The 21,204-nt window shown below is 46.4% G+C and overlaps 1 protein-coding gene across 1 annotated transcript in view; it reads right to left on the reverse strand.

Moving 5' to 3' along the window:
* The window catches only part of LOC138247073 (IgGFc-binding protein-like), a 136,948-nt gene that overhangs the window by 112,786 nt on the left and 2,958 nt on the right, over positions 1 to 21,204 (reverse strand). Inside the window, exon 2 of the mRNA XM_069201818.1 lies at positions 16,619 to 16,672. Coding sequence (XP_069057919.1) covers positions 16,619 to 16,672 — 54 coding nt within the window. The remainder of the gene's footprint in view (positions 1 to 16,618; positions 16,673 to 21,204) is intronic.

Here is a 21,204-nt window from a genome sequence, read left to right on the forward strand (position 1 = left end):
TCCCCCTCACTGATCCCAGAGCAACACAGGGACTGTCGCCAGAAGCTGGGACAGTTTACCTCATTGTTTTCCTCAATCCCTGGGGTCACTCATTTGTGCACACATGATGTGGACACTGGGGACAGTCCACCTGTGAAACATAATGTTTACTGGCTGTCTGACAAGGTTAGGGCCACCATAAAGGATGAAGTATCCAAAATGTTAGCTCTTGGGGTTATTGAGTTCTTGAGTAGCCCTGGGCCAGTCCTGTGGACCTGGTCCCAAAAGCTGCTGCTCAGGGTGCCATTCCAGAACTCTGGTTCTGTGTGGATTACCGGGGACTCAATGCGGTCACTAAGACAGACATGCACCCAACCCCCGAGCTGATGAGCTCATTGATCAGTTAGGGGCTTCAAATATATAAGTACGTTTCATCTTACCTCTGGATATTGGCAGATTGCCCTGACTGAGGGGGCCAAGGAGAGGTCTGCATTTGCTACCACAGATGGACACTACCAGTTTAGGGTGATGCCATTTGGGATCAAAAATGCCCCTGCCTCCTTTCAGAGGCTGGTTAACCAAGTGTTGGCTGGATTGGGTGATGTTAGTACAGCCTACCTGGATGACTTTGCTGTGTTCAGCCCCACTTGGGAGGAACACTTGCAGCACCTCTGCAAAGTGTTAGAGGCCGTGCAGAATGCAGGCCTCACTATTAAGGCTATCAAGTGCCAGATAGGGTAGGGCTCTGTAGTGTACTTGGGGAACCAGGTAGGGAGTGGCCAGGTGACACCCCTATAATGCAAGACTGACACTATTCTGGCTTAGAAACCCCCAAGACCCAGACTGGGGTGAGAGCCTTTTTAGGTCTCACAGTTTACTATAGGAGGTTTGTTAAGTTGTTTAGGGGTATGGCACCATTGTTGCTCCCTTAACACAGTTAACTTCCAAAAAGCAACCAAATATGGACTGAGTCTTGCCAGACAGCTTTTGATGTACCTAAAGACAGCCATCTGTAAGACAACCGTGCTGAAGGTGCCTGACTTCTCTCAAGAATTTGTCGTGCAGACTGATGCTTCAGAGCATGGTGTAGGAGCAGTGTTGTCACATCTAATGAAGAGGGCCTAGATCAACCTGTAGCCTTCATCAGTAGGAGATTACTTCCCTGGGAACGTAGGTGGAGTGCAATTGAGCGTGAAGCTTTTGCTGTGGTCTGGGCGCTAAAGAAGCTAGGACCCTACTTGTTTGGGACTCACTTCTGGGTTCAGACTGACCACAGACCCCTCAGATGGTTAATGTAGATGAGGGGTGATAATCCAGAACTGCTGAGGTGGTCTACTTCCCTACAGGTGATGGACTTTAGGGTGGAACACCGCCATGGAACAGAACACACCAATGATGATTGTCTGTCCAGATTCTTCCACCTTAGTGATGCGAACTCCCATGAGTTTGGGTAGTTCTCCCCACTTTCAGTTGGGGGGGACATGTGTTAGACCTGGCATCCTTGGCCTAACTTTTTGCCTTTACTTCCCAGGTTGTTGCTGTGTGCTGGACTCCCTTGTTGTAGTTTGGACTCTTGCTCTGGGCAAGACTGCTGGTTAAAGGATGACAGTACTTTTGTTTGTAGGCGAATACACCTTTCCTACAACAAGTCGCAACTGTTGTCCCAACCTTACCGGCTCACTAGCAGCACCTCACCAGAAAAACATTAGTAAAAGGTGATTTGTGGCAGCCTTTACGCATGGACTCGAGAATAATACATATCAGGGAGTGTCGTGGTTAAAGGGAGATTACCCCTTTCTCACGGATATATCATATCTCATACAAACACAGGTAATGACAAAGATGCAGTGGGGTTTCAATAGTTTTTATTTAACATAACTGCAATTTGCGATAAGTTGCATGGGCTGCAATGATTAGGATGATGAATAATGCAAGGAACAGAATTGTGAAGACGAGAGTCATTATTACAAAGACCCTCACCATCTTGCAATGCATAAACAAGACATACAAGATGTAATTTGCCCTAATACCCTAATGTGAGAGGCCTAACCTCCTACCTAAAGGAGAGCTGGGTTTGCTAAACCTTATCTGCCAATGCCATGTCCATGAGAGGAGCCCCCTACCCTCGTTACCTTGGAATGAGGTCTCTATCTCAGACTCTGCAGGGATCCGAAGACTGGGTCAGCGTTAAGACGTCTGCAGCATCGATATAAGCGATGGTGGCGATGCCCTCCGGTCGAAATCCCTCTGATTATCTGTCTAAAGTGCAATGTATTTATACAGATCTACAAGGACCCCTGACGTAGGTGTGTTCCCAAACAAAAGATAACAGACATGCTTGGGACTGCAATTAATATAAACAATCCCTCGAAAGTATAGAGAGGGAAAATCCCTAAGTATGAACATCTACTGTTTGTTTGTCTTTGTTGCTTGATCTTGACGCCTTAGTGCGGTGACACTGATAATGTAACTCATAACAAGTCGCCTAACTATAAACAAGGCAGCCATCTTAGAAGAATGAAATAATTAAATGGGCTAAGACAGAGCAAGCTAAGTAGGTTAAAAGTCACTAGGTGACGGGGGCACAAGTCTGCAAGCCAGAGGCTAAGCTAACTCCTGTTATCCCATTAAAAACGAACTAGGATTCACTACACCCGTTGTGAAATTGTAGGTGTAATTGGCTCTTCCATGATTGGCATATTTGATTTACCAGTACGTCCCTGCTAAAGTGCACTAGAGGTGCCTAGGGCCTGTAAATCAAAATACTACTAGTGGGCCTGCAGCTCTGATTGTGCCACCCACGAGTAGTCCTGTAAACATGTCTCAGACCTGCCACTGCACTGTCTCTGTGTGCGGTCTTGTAAAGTCAATTATATTGGCAAGTGTACCCACTTGCCAAGCACAAACCTTCCCTTTTTATACATGTAAGGCACCCCTAAGATAGGCCCTAGGTAGCCCAATGGGCAGGGTGCAGTGTATGTAAAAGGTAGTACATGTAGTGATGTGTTTTTACATGTCCTAACAGTGAAACACTGCCAAATTTGGTTTTCACTGTTGCAAGGCCTATCTCTCTCATAGGTTAACATGGGGGCTGCCTTTAAATTTCCTTAAAGTGTAGTTTCCCTTTGAGAGCAGATAGAAATTTGGCGTTTGGTGTCTCTGAACGCACAATTTAAAAATACATCTTTGTTAGAAATTGGGTCTTTGGTTGGCAGTCAGGTTACTCCCTGTGTAAGCAAGGACCCTCTCTCTAGTCAGGGTAAGTCAAACACAATCCAAATTATCCTGGGCCCACCCTCTGGTAGCTTGGCACTGAGCAGTCAGGCTTAACTTAGAAGGCGATGTGTAACGTATTTGTGCAATATATCTTGCAATAACACAGTGCAAACACGACAAAAATACATCACACAGATTTAGAAAAATATAAAATATTTATCTGAGTAGATTAAGGTCAAAACAATCAAGATTTGATAAGTACAAGTTGAAATATCACTTTTGTAATGATAAGATGAGGTTTAAGTTCTTAAAAGCAACAATGGTCTCTTGCAATCACAAGGTGCCTAGTTTGCGTCTAAATTATCCACCGGGGACAGCAGAGGAGGAGATGCATAGAAAATGGGGAGGTGTACGTTGGCTTCTCCGTCAATGCTTTTCCATGCAGGAAGGGCTTTGCGACGATTTCTGGCGCACAGGCTTGGATCCTCTTCAGGTTGCGTGGTATTTGGGTGCCCCAAGGATGATGCAGAGAAATCCTGGCCGTGCAGGATGAAGTCACAGGAGCTGCATCGATCCGGTGGGCGATGCAGGGAAATTTCTGTTGCACGGCAGGCACTGCATCGATTCCTCTAGCAGGAAGTCAGGCTGTATCATTCCGGCTCGGTGATGCGTCGATCTGGTGGGCTGTGCGTCAAAGTTCCGGTCGCAACGCTGGTGCTGTGTCGATCTCCACTCTGGGAGCTGGGCTGCGTCGTTCTGGTTTGGCGATGCGCTGATTTTCGCACCACAGGGCAGGCTGTGCATTGATTCTGGCAGGATGTGCGTCGATTTTTGCCGCACAAGGAGATCTTTGCAGAGATTAAGGCGGTCATTCTGACTCTGGCGGGCACCGCCATTTGCCCGCTACGCGGACAAAAGACCGCTGCCGGCATTTCAACCTTCCCGCTGGGCCGGCGGGCGCTAACCATGTTAGCGCCCGCCGGCCCAGCGGGAAGGAGGCCTACAACACAGAAGGGGGCTCCGAACGGAGCCGGCGGTGTTGCGGGCGTGCGACGGGTGTAGTTGCACCCGTCGCGCTTTTCACTGTCTGCTAAGCAGACAGTGAAAAGCTTCATGGGGCCCTGTTAGGGGGCCCCTGCACTGCCCATGCCAGTGGCATGGGCAGTGCAGGGGCCCCCAGGGGCCCCAGGACATCCGTTCCCGCCAGCCTCTTTCTGGCGGTGAAAACCGCCAGAAACAGGCTGGCGGGAAGGGGGTCAGAATCCCCAGGGCAGCGCTGCTTGCAGCGCTGCCCTGGCGGATTCGCCCAGCCGGAGGAAAAACGGTGGGAAACCGCCGGCCCCGGTTTTCTGAAGCCGCGGTCAGAATGGGCTTGGAAGCACCGCCAGCCTGTTGGCGGTGCTTGACCGCCAGGGTCAGAATGACCCCCTAAGTCTTTTTGGCCCTGAGACTTCAGAAAACAGGATGCAAGCTCAATCCAAGATCTTGGAGAGCACTTCACAGCAGAGCCAGAGGGCAGCAAGGCAGCAGGGCAACAGCAAAGCAGCAGTCCTTTACAGAAAAGCAGTCAGGTGAGTCCTTTGGGCAGCCAGGCAGCTTCTCTTAGCAGGTTGCACATTCTCATTTAGAGTTTCATTCCCAAGAGGTATCTTGTCAAGAAGTGTCTGAGTTGGTAGGGTCAGGGACCCAGCCTATATGCCCAAATGTGCCTTTGAAGTGGGGGAGACTTCAAAGAGTGGCTAAGAAGTACACAAGGTCCCCTTTCAGTTCCATCCTGTCTGCCAGGGTCCCAGTAGGGGGTTTGGCAGTCCATTGTGTGAGGGCAGGCCACTGTCCTTTGACATGTAAGTGTCAGGCCCTCACCCTCCAAGGAAGACCCATTCAGTATGCAGATGTGTGCAGGTGTGACTGAGCATCCTGTGTTTGGGGTTGTCTGCGTGAAATGCACAAGGGAACTGTCAACTAACCCAACCAGACGTGGATTGTAAGGCACAGAAGGATTTGAGTGCAGAGAAATGCTCACTTTCTAAAAGTGGCATTTCTAAAATAGTAATATTAAATCCAACTTCACCAGTCAGCATGATTTTCTATTACCAATCTGGCCATATGAAATATGACCCTGTTACTCCTTTCAGATCAGAGTCTACCACTCAAACAGTATACGAGGTTGTCCCTTATGTTAGCCTATGAAAGGTGCAGGCCTCGCAGCAGTAAAAAACAAATTTAGGAGCTTTACACTACCAGGACATATAAACTACGCAGGTATATGCCCTGCCTTTTATCTACATAGCACCCTGCCCCAGGGGTTACCTATGGCCTACCTTAGGGATGACTCATACGTAGAAAAAGGGGTGTTTAATGCTTGGCATGTACTTTTACATGCCAAGTCGAATTGGCAGGGAAACTGCACACACAGGCCTTGCAATGGCAGGCCTGAGACATGGCTAAGGGGCTTCTTATGTGGGTGGCACAATGAGTGCTGTAGGCACACTAGTAGCATTTAATCTACAGGCCCTGGGCATACGTAGTGCACTTTACTAGAGACTTATAAGTAAATTAAATAAGCCAATTGGGTATGAGCCAATGTCACCATGTTTTAAGGGAGGGAGCATATGCACTTTAGCACTCGTTAGCCGTGGTAAAGTGCGCAAAGTCCTAAAACCAGCAAAAACAGTGTCAAAAAGAGGAGGGAGGCAGGCAAAACGTTAGGGGTGACCACCCTAAGGCTGTCAAGTCTAACAATCTTTTAGTGAAGTTGGTTTTTAGATTGTTAGTTTGAAAATGCTACTTTTAGAAAGTAGGCATTTTCTTGCTTAAACCATGTGACTCTGCCTGTTTGTGGATTCCCTGTCTGGGTCAGACTGACAGTTGAGCTGTTTGTGAATCTCCTCTAGACAGTGACACAGAGGGAGCTGGGGTGTAGCCTGCACATCCTGATGAGCCATCTGAGCTGGAGGGGAGGGAGGAGTGGTCACTTACACTTGAATGGGCTGTGTCTGCCCTCATGCAATGCAGTCTCCAACCCCCTGGTGTGTGTCTGTGGCCTGGCCAAGGCAGGATCCTGTAAACAACAGAGAGTTCCCCTTGAAGATGGGCAACTTCAAAGGCAGAAAGGGGTATACGTATTGGACCCAAAACCCCAGACTTTAACTTTCTTCAAGATTTGCTTCTGGAACCAAGAGGAACCTTTGCCATGGAGAAGAGCTGAGGAGAAGTGCTGCCCCTACTTGTGATGGTGCTTTGTTGGGCTACCCTGCAGTTGCTGCTTCTGCTTGTGAAAGGGGGCAAAGACTGGACTTTGTCTTATATTCCTGCTTGAAAAGAATCTCCAAGGGCTTGAACTAAGTGGGCCCCCTGTTCTGAAGTCTCAGGGTCATCAAAGACTTCCTCTGCCAGCACCTGTACTCTCTGCTGAGACTCCTGCCCTGCCAAGTGGTGCTTAATCCAGTCCCTGGGCCCTTGAAAGGAGAAGATGGTGGAAAACCAAAGAAAACCAAGTGTTCTTGCTGCACCATGTTGTGACAGCCAGATACCGACTCTGCCAAATGCACGGATCCAACGCTTCGTACCAACGCCGCCTCACCTTTACCGCTCCACAGCAAGGACCCAACGCCTTCGCTCTGCTAATATATATATATATACATACATATATATGTATATATATATATATATACATATATATATATACACACACACACAGAAATAATTTGGAATTGGCACAAGAAACAACATGCATTGGTAAGAATTAGTGACCAAACCATTTACCAAAATAGTGGAATGCGAAGTGAAGTCCCCCATCCAAGGATATGGAGTCATTAGAGGGAAGCTGGAAAAACCAGAGACCCCAAGAGGTGAGTACCTAAGTGACCCCCAGCGAAGAAATTCCTGGTCTTCCCAAAGTCTAACAAAAGGACAAAATGTATTGTGCAAGAACAGGACCAGACTGTAAGAAACCAAGGGTGGATTCTGGAAGAAGAGGACCTGCAAAAGGAGAGGACAGAGTCCAGTCTACGATGGAGTGTCCAGTCGGGGCAGGAGCCACTACCCACCCTTCTGTGGATGAAGATCCGGGTCGACGGGGAAGAAGAAGACTAGCAGTGGAGCCCAGGAGATGAAGAGGAGTCCTTGGAGCCATGTAGATAGTGCCCCACGTCGGTCGCCAGGTTGCAGATGGTCAGTGGGTTAGGAGAACCACCAACTAGCCTTGGCAAATGCAAAAGGAAGCAAAAGAAGAGTTGCAAGGCTGAAGAGGGCCAGCACGGTCCAGGGGACTTGCCCCATGGAGGGGAGTACAGGCTGACCCTAAGCAGTCAGGAGAGACAGCAGAAGCGTTCACTGCCTTCACAGGTAACCTACTGGCAGCAGGCACCATAGGTTGCAGTGAGGCCTAGTCAGCACACCTGGAGAGGAGTCCCATGTCACTGGAGCAGCAGAGAGGAGACTGTCCTTGGCAGGATGAAGAGCTGGGGGCCAGAGCTACTGGGAGCCTGAACTGAAGATCCCTTGGAGCAGGGGACAATAAGCCTTGGTTGCTGCAAGAGTCGTGGTACCCAGGGATAGTGTCCTGCAAGGACAGGCAAGGGCTAACCATCTCCCAAGTTGGACAGCGGGCAGAGAGCACAAAGGGGACCATTCCAGACCACCATCTGTGATGCACGATCCCCGCAGTTCCAGAGGAGACCAGATCCACGCAGTCGGATGTAATTGCTGTAGGTGCCTGCAGATGCAGAGGAGTGACTCCTTCAGTCCAAGGGAGATTCCTTCTTGCTTCTTTGTGCAGCTGAAGTCTTGCCGACCCCATAGATGAATGGCCAGCAGTTGCTGGAAGGAGCTTTAGAAACAATGTTGTAAGGCAAGGTAGTCTCGGGAGTTGCAGCCTTGTCGGTTCCTGAGCAGTCCGTTTGCAGTTCCAGTGGCCCAAAGTCGAAGTAACCGATGCGAGGAGTCCTGGTGGGGCCTTGCATGTCCATTCTGGGGGCCCTACCTGCAAGGGAGTCCCTAAATAACCCTAAAAGGGGGTTTGGTCACTTTGCATGGTGAGCACCTATCAGGAGGGGCCTCTGATGTCACCTGCCTGATCTGGCCACTCAGATGCTCACAGGGGCCTCTGCACATCTTGGTTTCAAGTTGGCAGAATCAAGTGGCCACCTGGAGGCTCTGTGAGTGGTCACTCCCCTTTCCTTTTTCCAGTTTCACACCAGAGCAGGGTCCCCCATCCCTGGACTGGTTTGAACCGGTTTATGCACTAAATATGCCCCTCAAAGCAAACTGGTGGCTTGGGGGGGCTATCCCTCCCAAGCCTTGTAACACCTATTTCCAAGGGAGAGGATGTTGCCTCCCTCTCCCACAGGAAATCCTTTGTTCTGTCTTCCCCTGCTTGAGCTGGTCAAGCAGCAGGAGGGCAGAAACCTGTCTGAGGGGTGGCAGCAGCATGGGGTGCCTGGAAAACCCTAGGAGACTGGTAGGTGCTATGCTGCGGGGTCCTCTAATCATACAACCAATACTGGCAACAGTATTGGGGTCTGATTAGAACATGTTTGATACCAAACATGCCCTGGTTCGGAGTTACCATTATGTAGCTGGACACAGGTAGTGACTTGTGTCCAGTACACGGGTAAAATGGCTTCCCCGCACTTACGAAGTCCAGTGCAATGGAGCTGGTGCTCGTAGGGGCACCTCTGCTCATGATCATGCAGGGGTGCCCTCACACACAGGGACCTGCACCCTGCCCCCTGGGCTAGGAGGGCCTACCATAGGGGTGACTTAGGGTTACCTGGTGCAGTGACCAGTAGTTAAAGGGTGCATGCACCTTCTCACACAGCCTGCAATGGCAGGCCTACAGACACATTTTGCATGGGCTCCCATGGGTGGCACAATACATGCTGCAGCCAATGGGGGACACCTGGTGCCCCAATGCCCTTGGTATCTAAGTACCATATACTAGGGACTTAGAAGGGGGCATCAGTATGCCAATTGTGGAGTGTACAAAAGTCCTAGGCACCCACATTTAGAGGGAGAGAGCACAATCACTGGGGTCCTGGTTAGAAGTATCCCAGTGAAGACAATCTAAGCATACTGATAGCAGGCACAAATTGGTGATACCCATACCAAAAAGAGGGTACTTTCCTACAATCATTAGCCAATATTCTTACATACAAGAATTTTACACAATGCATTGTATTCTGTTTTTAATAAATTGGTTTGGAAAGGTTAACTGACTTATTCTATGACTTTATGGCTCTTTTGGTGCTGTTAGGTGCATTTTCTCTGAGGCAAAACTGTCTCAATGTGTCAAACTACCAAGGCCAAAGACAAGATTCTAAATAAAAATCAGATTTTACTTTTGAAAACTAGATTGTCTAACTTTGTGGGATAGCAACCACATATCACATAAAGAATGGCATTTCTCCCCCTAGTTAGCATTCCAGTTTCCTACAGGAGCCATGTAGGAAGACGTGGGACTCTTAATGATTTGATGATGATATGATAGCTTCTATGGATGTTGTATTGGTTCTACTTTAAGTGTTGAAAATGTAGACCTGAGTGCCATAAGCATAATAGTGGTGGCATATTTTTACATTTTGTATGTAAAGGCGACGTCCTTGAGGGATGTTTCACCACACATGGTAAGGTCTAATTTGAGCTTTGGCCCTCACTAAACCCCTCCTTTCCCCTGCTTAAGCTCGTCACTTTAAGCTTCAAGTATTCCACATATTCCAGCCTTTTCCTTATGTCCAGCCTATATTTGCTGCTAAATCACACTGTTGGAAAAGATCAAACAAATTCAGTATAATCAGTAGAGCCAGATTTATGGATTTAATTTGTTTTTGTGAAATCTAGCACCTAAAAGGTTAACCCACAAACTGCTGGTATCTGGTCATGCAAAACTGGGGCAAAGTCAAATGTTAGGGCTGTTTGCATTAGAGTGTGAGTTCTGCTCGGTCTCGGTTTACCTTTGGAATTAGAAAATTTCTTGAAGAAAAGTACAGGAGGAGGTACAGTCCAGTGGGGCAAGGCAGAAGACTGTGCTGAATGGGTCGTTGTCAGGGAACCGCTGGACAAAGTCTCGATGAAGCAATTGACGTTGGTGGGAAAAAGCTCTGTGAAGGAAAAGCTGGATTTCCAGGCCAGGGAGGTAGTTGTCGTCGATGGGTAGCCTGTCACTGTTGAGCCTGGTGAAGATTTTTACCTTCGGACTAAGACAACATTTTGTAAGTTGAAAACCTCCAGAAGGACGAAGCTGCAAGGCGTAGCTGAGGAGGGCTCCATGAGGCCAGAAACTGTTGGTGAGCGGTCTTGCTGAACAGGATTTGCTTTTGCAGAGAAGAATGTAGTAGGAGCTACCCCAAAACCAGACCAACCAGCCATGCACCATGGGTGGATGGCTGATGGGTAGGTCTTGGTCTTCTGTTAGTTCTCCTGACACTTTTTGATAAAAACATTTTCTAAGTCCCAGATTTCAGGGTTAGGCAAGATCAGCACCCCTAACCCCATTTCCAAGAGTCCAGGACCTGGGGAGCACCACTTGGGGGGTTAGAACTCACTGCAGCAGAGGCCAGGTGCAGGGTTCAAAGTCTCTGAAGCTTGCTATGTCCATGTAGCTCACACAGGAGGCCAGTAAACTATCCCTTGGAGTCATTTCTGGTGTGCCTGGGTTAAAGGAGATGGTCCAGTTCTCCTTCAAGCAGCAAGGCAGGCTTTCAATCAGCATGGCAGTTCATTAGAGAGCAAGACAGTCCTTTGGTAGTAGCTGCACAGTCCTCTGGGGAACAAGGGATCAAGCAGCAGGGCGGTACTCTGGGGAACATGGCAGGCCCAGGTCTCAGAGTAATTCTGAGAGTGCAATATTTATACTTGGTGCCAGCCTTTGAAGTGGGGCATTCTCTTTAAGCTACCCCCACATCTGGTTCTGGAAGAGTCTTCCTTCCCCTGTCAAAGCTCCAAAAAGAAGTCTGGGGTGAAAAAACTAGTGTTAGATTCCTGTTTGTGCTGGACGCAAGCCCTTTGATGTGTAAGTATGGCAGGCAACAGATCTGCCCCCAGCCAAATTGGCAGAGTGGCCCATTCTGCCAACAGCTTGTCCCCTTTTGTCTCAATATCTGTGAGGAATACACAAGTACTAAGAGCAGGGCTATTCACAGTCATGTGACCCAAAACCCGGCCTGGCAGTCCGTGCTGGATTGTTCCAATGGGAAGCAGGGTCAAGACTGATTTGCATATGGATGGGTCCAAACTGGATTGGCATGGTAGGCAAAAACATACAATGGATTTAGGCCCAGATCTGTGACTGGGGGTGAATGTTTGACAGTGTTCAGCATTCCATCAATTATATGTTTGTTTTGCATTTGCCGCCCTAAGTGTGCTGGGTATGCCTAGACATGGGTCATTGACTCACTGTGTTACTTGGGTTTAGCCTGGTGGATGAGGGGTGATACCCTGAAAGTGGTTCCAGGATGTTTGCATTTCAATCTGTACTGGTCACATGTGGAGCAGGGTCAAGACTGATTTGCATATGCCAGGTTCCAAAACTGTGGTGGCATAACGGGCATGTATTTAGGCACATATCTGTGACTGGGGGTGAATGTTTGACATTGTTCAGCATCCTGCCCATCAACTGTTCTTTTTACAAAATAACACCCCATTTAAAAAATAAAAAAAATTGATGAACCAGGATGCACTAGTAACTAACAAACTAAAGGAATGTGAAAACACAGTATGAAAACATTGTGAAAAAGCATAAAAAGCTAAAAAGGATGACTGGGTTGCGAGAACTAGTTGGAGGGTTGGTGAGGGAAAAGCAACACTGTTGGGTGAGAAGCAGCAATGTAAGCAGGGAGAGAAGCAACATGAGCAATATATAGAAACATAGACCACATGGAGGAAAAGCCCACAAAGGAGAAAGAGGGCAGCACAGCTGCAAGTAAGAAGGAAGAAGACCCTGGGTCAGAGACAGTAACATGGGGAGAGAAAACCACACAGGGGGGATAGCTGGAAAACACATGCTCTCTCATGGAATTCTTAAACAAAAAGAAAAAAGTAGTTACTTCAAAGCACGCATTTTAATCATGGAAACCAGCCAATCAAAGAGATGGTTAAAGGCTGTATTCCATGGAATGGACATACACAAGATTGACAAGCTGGGACACAAATAAGGAGCCGGAAAATGTACATAACAGTAAAGACAACTAATGGTAAGCAGTGGGCAGGCTGCAGTCCCCTGTATGTTTCTGGTAAACCCACAATATGTCTTTTGCAACAAAACCTCTTGCACTGTCTAGTAGACTAGGCCTAAAAAGGTCTCATTTCTAAAAGGCTACAACTATTATTTAACAGGGCTTTGTCGGCCCTTAGTCCAATAGACTGAAAGAGAAATTTGGACAGCTATGTTTTGTACAAAGGCATAATTGGGGGCTGCTCACATTTTGGAGAACATAATCTAGAACAAAACTGGATTTTAGATTGCAACCCTGATTCATAAAGTTACATGTGCATTGATACTGACGTATGCCACAGGTTGGTCTGTCCCATAATCTCATCCCCATTTTGGTGTCATTCCAAGAATGCCTGTAGAATAGGGGGTTTTTAGTCTCTACACATATGGTCATTTTCTTAATTCAAACCTGTACACCTTTGCCAAGCCTTTCATTGCAAGGCCAGGCAGAAAAGACATGAATGGGGTGATTTCAGGCTTATTCTCACTAGGGATGGTCGTAACTGGCGTAATTCTCTTTAAGGTTTTTACCAAAAAAGTGCTCATAATTATGCATGATTTTTAGTGCAAAATTCACACTTGCATTCAAAGTTGGCCAGAGGATGCATTTTGCTCTAATAAAATAGAACTAAATGCTACAGGACACAAGCTGTAGCCACTCACTCTTAGGGCCAAATTTATAACTTCTTGGCACAGGGCAGCGCAGTAAGTCACCTTGCTGTGCTGCCCTGTGTAAAATGGAAAGGGCGGGAATGCACCATATTTAAGCAATACAGCACATTCCTACCCTTGACCCCTGCACTGCCACCCTTTTGGCTGCCTAGTGCCAACACAGGCACACTGGCACTATGGTGACAGGGTGTCTGTGTTGCAACAGGATTGTTATTGTGCAGGAAGGGCCACCTTTCTGCACAAAAACAATCCTGGGAGGCTTTTTCCTCTTTCTATGTCTGCTTCAGAAAGCAGCACACGGTAAAAAACGAGGAGAAATAGAGATTTTTTTCTTGTTGCACCTCCTGTGGAGAGGTGTAAGGTTTTAGCTCATCCCTAGGTTTACAAGTTCTTGTAAATCTGGGGATGCATCTAAATTCATGGGGGTGCCATGGGAACACCCACCAGAATGCCCATGGAATGCCTCCCTACCGCAGAGTAAGGCAACAAAGCAATTTGTGCTGCCTTGCCTCACTCCGTATTGAGGATGCCATTCAAATGTACTCAAAGAGGCTCTGCGTGGCTTCATAAATATGATTTGTTGGTTTGTGTCACTGTTGCATCAGAAAAAGTGATGCAATGGCGGCACAAGGGGCTCATAAATATGCCCCTTACTTTGTTGTTCCTGTGGTAGGATTTTTTCCCCAAACTACTCTTAATTGCTGAAGCTTGTGCAATCATGTAATTTTGGTAAATTCACTTCATGAGTAATGCATAATTACTCAAATTAGTGCGCTCAATGTGACGTAAATGAAATTACTCCCAGGCCTAGTTCTCACCCTATTCTTCTGAGGAGAAGGTGACAAAATGAAACCCTACAAATGCCATTACAGTAAACCAGTCCGTGGTGCTGTAGTAATCCTAAGGATATCCTGAATAGTTGCAGCTTGCTGCGCTCTAAAGGCGTGGAGTGGCATGCAGGGGGGGGAGGAGGCAGGGTAAAAAAAACATTAAATAAATATAAAAACTAAAAACTTACCTGTTCCGCTGCCGGTCCGCACCTCTTTCCTTCGTCATTCCAGTCACAGGCTCCCAGCCTGCCCTGCGGCAAATCCTGACACTGCTCAGAACAGCGTTAGGATTGGCTGGCAGTGCCCAGCCTGGCAACACAGTGCTGGGTTGGAGAGAGCACAGTGCACATTTTTGTTTGGCCGGCTTGAGACGGCCGGCCAAACGCACATGCGCACTGAGGGGAGTGCACAGTGCACTCCCCTCATCCCCAATGCTGTGCACCTTTAACAACAAAAGGATAATAAACTTTGTTTATTATCCTTTCATTGTTAAAGGATTTGCAGCAGTTGCTGCTGGTGGGGGGCGACGATCCTCTGCCATAGCGGAGGAGCTGCCGCTGATCCTGAAACTACAGCCAATAAATGTAACTACTACGCAATATTTCCTTGTTTGGGGCAGGATATTGGGTTTGTTGTGTACCCCCGAGAGGAGTCAATGGGAATCATTGCACCTCTGCTGAACAGAATTACGCATGTTTTTTTCACATTTCACTTTCCAATTGGGAATTCTCCTTACATTTATTGCTTTATCCACTAAGAACAGGGAATGGACTGAGGCTCTTACAAGGAACAAATGAGTAATACCTGACTCTACCACCTTCCATATTCCCTAAACATGAATTGTGGCACACTTCTGTTGACGTTTTGGATGCGTCTGATTGTTGCCCTTCCTTCAGATCCCCAGGAGTCAAGATAAGGCAAATCATTTCATCCCTTGCATCCTGTAGTGGTGGTCGAATCACCTTAGGTGAAGCCTGGGTCTGTGCCACCAGAAGCCCATGCTCTGCTGCTCAATAACAGGGGCACGGAGATATGGATGGAAATCCAAGCCTGTCACTCAGGGCCTGATTTATACTTTTTCGGCAAAAAGTATAGTGCCGGCTTGCGCCATTCCACTGCACCGTCTGGGCAACATATTAAAGGAATGGGGCAAGCCGACACTAAACTTCATCTAGCGTCGTAAAAGAAAATGCTAGCCGGGTGGGGGTGGCGGTAGGGAAGGAGGGAGTTGTGCGTCAAAAAATCACACTAGCCTGGTTAGAGGCCAAAAAATGCCTCTAACCAGACTAGCGCCATTTCCTGGCGCACAACCACCAAAAACATGACTCCTGTCTTAGGAAAGACAGGAGTCATGCCCACCACCCAAATGGCCAGCACAGGGGACAAGTTAGTGCCCCGATGGCAAAAATAAAATAAAATAAAAATACCCAGACTTTCCTGGGATAGGGTCCCCCATCCTCCGGTGTCCCTCTGGTGGGGGGTGGGGGTGTTTCTGGGGTTTGGGGAGGGCATCTGTGGACCCATTCCATGGTGCTTAACCATGAAAATGGGTCCACAGGTCCCATAATGCCTGGTCTGACCCAGGTGTTAAATAATGGTGGACAGCAAGCTTTGCAACATTATTGGGCCCCTCCACCCAACATTTTCATTTTATTCAATGAAATCATTACCGCTTTTCCACTAACCCACATAGTGTGTGGATCATGCATTAAATTATTTTTTAGCTTCAAAATTGGTATTCAGTGAATTAAAAACATGAAAAAATAACATCAGGTAACAATAAGAACAAAAATACTTAGCGGTATTAGATTACATGTTAAATGTTAAAAAGGTGCAAGTAAAATAAATAAATGATTGAAAGGGACAGAAGAAAAAAGAAATGAAGGAAATAGAAAGAAAGGTGTCACTAGAACATAATAAGCACTAGTATAATACCAAGCAATGATATGTAGTTAAATTAATAAGTTGAAACTGATATAAGGATTATAAATTAGATATCTAGTGGGTGGCATCCTCCTCTTCACAAACGTTACCAGTAGAAGCATCACAGTGAGTTGTATCTATGTAATCAACAATCTGTTAGAGCTGATCCTCTGATGTTTCCCTCAATTACAGGAACTGTTTTTCTCCCCAGCTCTGCTCATCATCTTTTCCTTACATAGAAGACTATTATTGCCAATATATTCGGATTTAATATTGATGTTGTATCTCAGTCCCATGCATTAAAATGTAATTACAATGTTGGAGTTAACAACCTTAAACTCAATGTAAACCATCCAAGGGAGGCCTTTGCGGATTCTTTGTCAGCCTCCTATCTGATGCTTGTGACATCTTTCAGCATTACAGGGACAAGCAGAACCCTGAGCAGTTGTGTCTTGCTCCCAGGAGGGCAGGCAGTGAGTTTTGAGTGCAGCTGCATGAAGGGCTCGGTGGGTCGAGGGGCTTAGCATCCCGTATCAAGGGATCTGCACTGCCAAGCATGCTCAGCAGCAGTGCAACAGTGTAATTAGGGATCACCGTGCAGTTTCCCTCTATTTCCTCCTTTATCTATTTTTTACGCAATAAACTGGTGTTTTTTTGTGGACAATGCACATCCCTGAAGCCCAGCCATTGGTACCATGTTACGTAATTGGCACATGTAAGCTCCACATGCCCCCACGCAGTGGCAGCCGCAGTTCCACATCAGCTGAATAGATTCTGTTATACTCACCACACAGGACGACCAGTAGGGCCCATAGTAGCAAGAGCTTTTTGTCACCCATTGCTGAAAAAGAAGAAACAACCTTGAGGTTAGCAAAGAGGATACAAAAGTCCGAAACAAATGTTGGAGAGAGGGGAACATGGAATCATGGATCTTAGGCTGGAGAAGTACAGGCGGCCTCAGGAGCTCAGATGTGAGGACTGCATAGTTCCTAAGAGGAGAGAGGGACCAGGGAATCATGGATCTTAGACCTGATTAGGCTACATCTCTGTAAACCTGAGAAGTTCAGGCTGCCTCAGGAGCTCTGGTGTGGGGACTGCATGCTTCCTAGAAGGCAAAGAACCTAACCTCAGGCAGGAGGGCCATGATAGACCTCACATTTAGAGAGCACAGACCACTGGTGCAAAGTGAAACACAAGCTGTTTAGAGGTAAAGACCAACCCGCACTCTTAGATACACAGATAGCCAGAAGGGTATGAGATTGTATTTTGAGTGCAGCAAACGATCTCAGGTGTGATAAACATGGAGGATTGAAGGATACTGGGAAGAAAGCACAAGGAGTCTCACGTGTGATTATTACATGCATTTTCAGGTGAATTGCCGAGTAAAAAGTGAGCCAGTAAGCCAGGCATTGGCTTTTGTTTTTGGAAGTGAATTTCGAGGATTGTTTAAATTATGTCTCCTAACTATAACATCTCTGTAACCTTTATTTTTTTCAGTCGCCAATAGGTAGTTATAGTTAGGGCGTAGTCTCTATAGAAAGAGCGTTTTTTGTTTTTTCTAATAACATTTGCGCCATTTGATGAATTTTCACAAAACCTTATGCTTTACTAAGTTCAGTTTCTGTCAAGAAAGCTTTGGGGTGATCTGTCAAGTGGGGGCTGAGAAAAAGGGGAGGTCCAAAAACATGTTTTCCTCATGCATTTTCCCATAGGACCTTTAGACACGCCTACAGCCCGAACCGCTGAACGGAATTACACCAAATTTGACACAAAGCTAGATTCTGTTTCACAGATTATGCTTTTTATGATTTGGTTCTAATCCGTTCAATAGCTTCAGAGAAATTCAAGGCCAAAAATTATATAGACATATCTATATTGGGATGCGGATCTTCTGCTGATCCAACTGTCCCTGTGATGATATCTGATTGGCTGCCAACATTTCAGCAAGGAAGTGTTGGCAGACATTTTGGGTCTTGGCTTCAGCCAAGTCCAAACAAAAAAAAAAAGACAAAAAAAGGGAGCCAAGGTAGAGTCACCCTGACCGCTTAGCCCTGGTGCTGGGGTCCCTGAGGGACCCCAACAGGGCTAAAAAGCATTTTTTTTAAAACATCGTAAAAATCCATGGATGAATCCGTTTATTTTTCCAAGATTGTTTTTTAAAAAACGCAGTCTCCCACGCTTTTTTTAATTTACCCTTGGGTGGACTAAGTCCCAGGGGCATCATAGAGGAGAGGGGCACATGGGGCCCTCCTTCTTGGGCTTTAATAAGCCCCAGGGACCACCACTTCCCAGGGTCAAATGTCTAAATAGGAGCAGATGGGCCACGCCCACCCACCCCCGGCAACCACCACCCTGGGGCATAAATGTTTTCAAGTAAGTGTGGGAGGTCTTGCGCCCTCGCCATGCACAGTTTTTTTGTCTCAAATTATGCTGCAAATATGACATTGATGTTATCAATGATGTTATCAAAGATGTCATAAGTGCCATAATGTGTGGGTAATTACCAGTGCATGGTAAGGGCACAAGTTATAGTTAACTTAGGGCACAAGTTATAGTTACTTGAGGTAAATTTAACTATAACTGGTGAATTTCTATGGTTTTGCATGTTTAAAATGTGAGCCTAACTATAACGTCCTTGTAACCTATGTTTTTTAAGGTTTTAAGTGAATTTCTAGGGTTTGTTTTAATTATATTTCCAAAATATAATGTCCCTGTAACCGTTGTTTTTTTCAGTTAATATGTGCTGAAAAAAAACAAAGGTTACAGGGATGTTGTAGTTCTGAATTTACCTGCACAAAACCATAGAAATTCAGCAGTTATAGTTAGAGTTATTTCTAGTAAATATAACTCACGCCCTAAGGTAAGTATGACTTGCGCCCCCACCATGCACAGCTTTTTCTTCAGTAATTTGACTGCTAATGTTTCATTTATATTTTTAATTACATCGCAGCTTGAGTATGACTGCAAGAGGGAGGGTTGGCTGCAGGGCCTGGCTGCTAGCCTACCCCCATGGTGCACGACCATGCATTGTGCTGGTAATATTTAAGTGTGTTTTAAAAAAATTGAAATTTACTAACAATACCAAAGATTACGGGGACTTTTTAGTTAAGCTGATGTTTTACCTATACAAACCCAGAGAAATTCAGCAGTTGTAGTTATAATTATACTTATCTGAAGAAACTATAACTCCTGCCGGAAAGTAACTTTAGGCAACAAGTGATAGTGTCTTAACAGAAGTATAACTACAACTACTGAATTTCGATGTTTTTGTACGAGTAAAACTTCAATTTCACTATAACGTCCCTGTAACCTTTGTGTTTTTTTTCAGTGAATATATATATATCTCTAATTATTGTTAGAAATGGGGTCTTTGGTTGGCAGTCAGGGTACCCCTGTCCATGCAAGGACCCTCACTCTAGTCACGGTAAGTCACACGCAATCCAATTTATCCTGTACCCACCCTCTGGTAGCTTGGCACTAAGCAGTCAGGCTTAACTTAGAAGGCAATGTGTAAAGTATTTGTGCAATAAATCATGCAATAACACAAAATAAACACTACAAAAATACACCACACAGGTTTAGAAAAATATAGAATATTTATCTGAGTAGATTAAGGTCAAAATGATCAAGATGTGATAAATACAAGTTGAAATATCACATTTGAAATGATCAATTAAGCCTTTAGGTCTTAAATAGCAATAAGTGTCTCTTTCAAGCACAAAGTACCTGGTTTGCGTCAAAATTATCCGCACAGGACCACAGAGGAGGAAATGCGTGGAAAACGGGGAGGTGGGCGTCGGTTTCTCCGGGCCCACACAGACGATGCGTTGATGCTTTTTCACGCAGAAGGGCTTTGCATCGATTTCCAGCACGCAAACTTGAATCCTCTTCGGGTTGCGGGATATTTGGATGCCCCGGGGACGATGCAAAGAAAACCTGGGTGTGCAGGACGAAGTCACAGGAGCTGCATAGATCGGGTGGGCGATGCAGGGAAATTTCTGTTGCACAGCAGGTGTTGTGGCAGTTCTTCTCACAGGAAGTCGGGATGCGTCATTCCGTGTCGGCGATGCGTCAATCCAGTGGGCCTTGCGTCGAAGTTCCGGTCGCATTGCTTGCACTGCGTCGATCTCCACTCAGGGAGCCGGGCTGCATCGTTCCGGTTTGGCATGCTGTGATTTTCTCACTGCAGGGCAGGCTGTGCGTTGATTGTGGTAGGCTGTGCGTCAATTTTCACCGCACAGGGAGTTCTTTGCAAAGATTAAGTCTTTTTGGCCATGAGACTTCAGGAAACAGGAGGCAAGCTCAATCCAAGCGCTTGGAGAGCAATTCTCAGCAGGGGCAGAGAGCAGCAAGGCAGCAGGGCAATAGGTTCTGGTTCAGAGTTCCTTTTCCAGTAGGTATCTTGTCAAGAAGTGTCTTAGTTGGCAGGGTCAGAGGCCCTGTTTAAATACTTAAATGTTCCTTTGAAGTGGGGGGGGCTTCAAAGAGTGGCTTAGGAGTGCACAAGGTCCCCTTTCAGTTCCATCCTGTCTGCCAGGGTCCCAGTAGGGGGCTTGGCAGTCCATTGTGTGATTGCAGGCCACTGCCCTTTGACATGTAAGTGTTATGCCCTCCACCCTCCCAGCCCAGGAAGACCCATTCAGTATGCAGATGTGTGCAGGTGTGACTGAGCATCCTGTGTTTGGGGATGTCTGAGTGAAATGCACAAGGGAGCTGCCAACTGACCGAGCCAGACGTGGATTGTAAGGCACAGAAGGATTTAAGTGCAGAGAAATGCTCACTTTCTAAAAGTGGAATTTCTACAATAGTAATATTAAATCCAACTTCATCAGTCAGCAGGATTTTGTGTTACCATTCTGGCCATACTAAGTATCTAAATATGACCTTGTTACTACTTCCAGATCATAATCTACCACTCAAACAGTATATGAGGGTAGCCCTAATGCTAGCCTATAGAAGGAGCAGGCGTCACAGCAGTGTAAAACAAATTAAGGAGTTTTACACTACCAGAACATTTACACTACACAGGTACATGTCCTGCCTTTTCCCTACATAGCACCCTGCGGGTTACCTAGGGCCTACCCTAGGGATGACTTATATGTAGACAAAGGGGAGTTTAAGGCTTGGCAAGTACTTTTAAATGCCAAGTCGAATTGGCAGTGAAACTACACACAGGCCTTGCAATGGCAGGCCTAAGACATGGTTAGTGGGCTACTTGTGTGGGTGATACAATCAGTGCTGCAGGCCCACTAGTAGCATGTAATCTAGAGGCCATGGGCACATGTAGTGCACTTTTACTAGGGTGTTATAAGTAAATCTAATAGGCCAGTTGGGTATGAGCCAATATCACCATGTTTTAAGGGAGAGAGCATA

This window comes from Pleurodeles waltl, chromosome 7 (genome assembly GCF_031143425.1).
Source record: "Pleurodeles waltl isolate 20211129_DDA chromosome 7, aPleWal1.hap1.20221129, whole genome shotgun sequence".
Lineage (NCBI taxonomy): Eukaryota > Metazoa > Chordata > Amphibia > Caudata > Salamandridae > Pleurodeles > Pleurodeles waltl.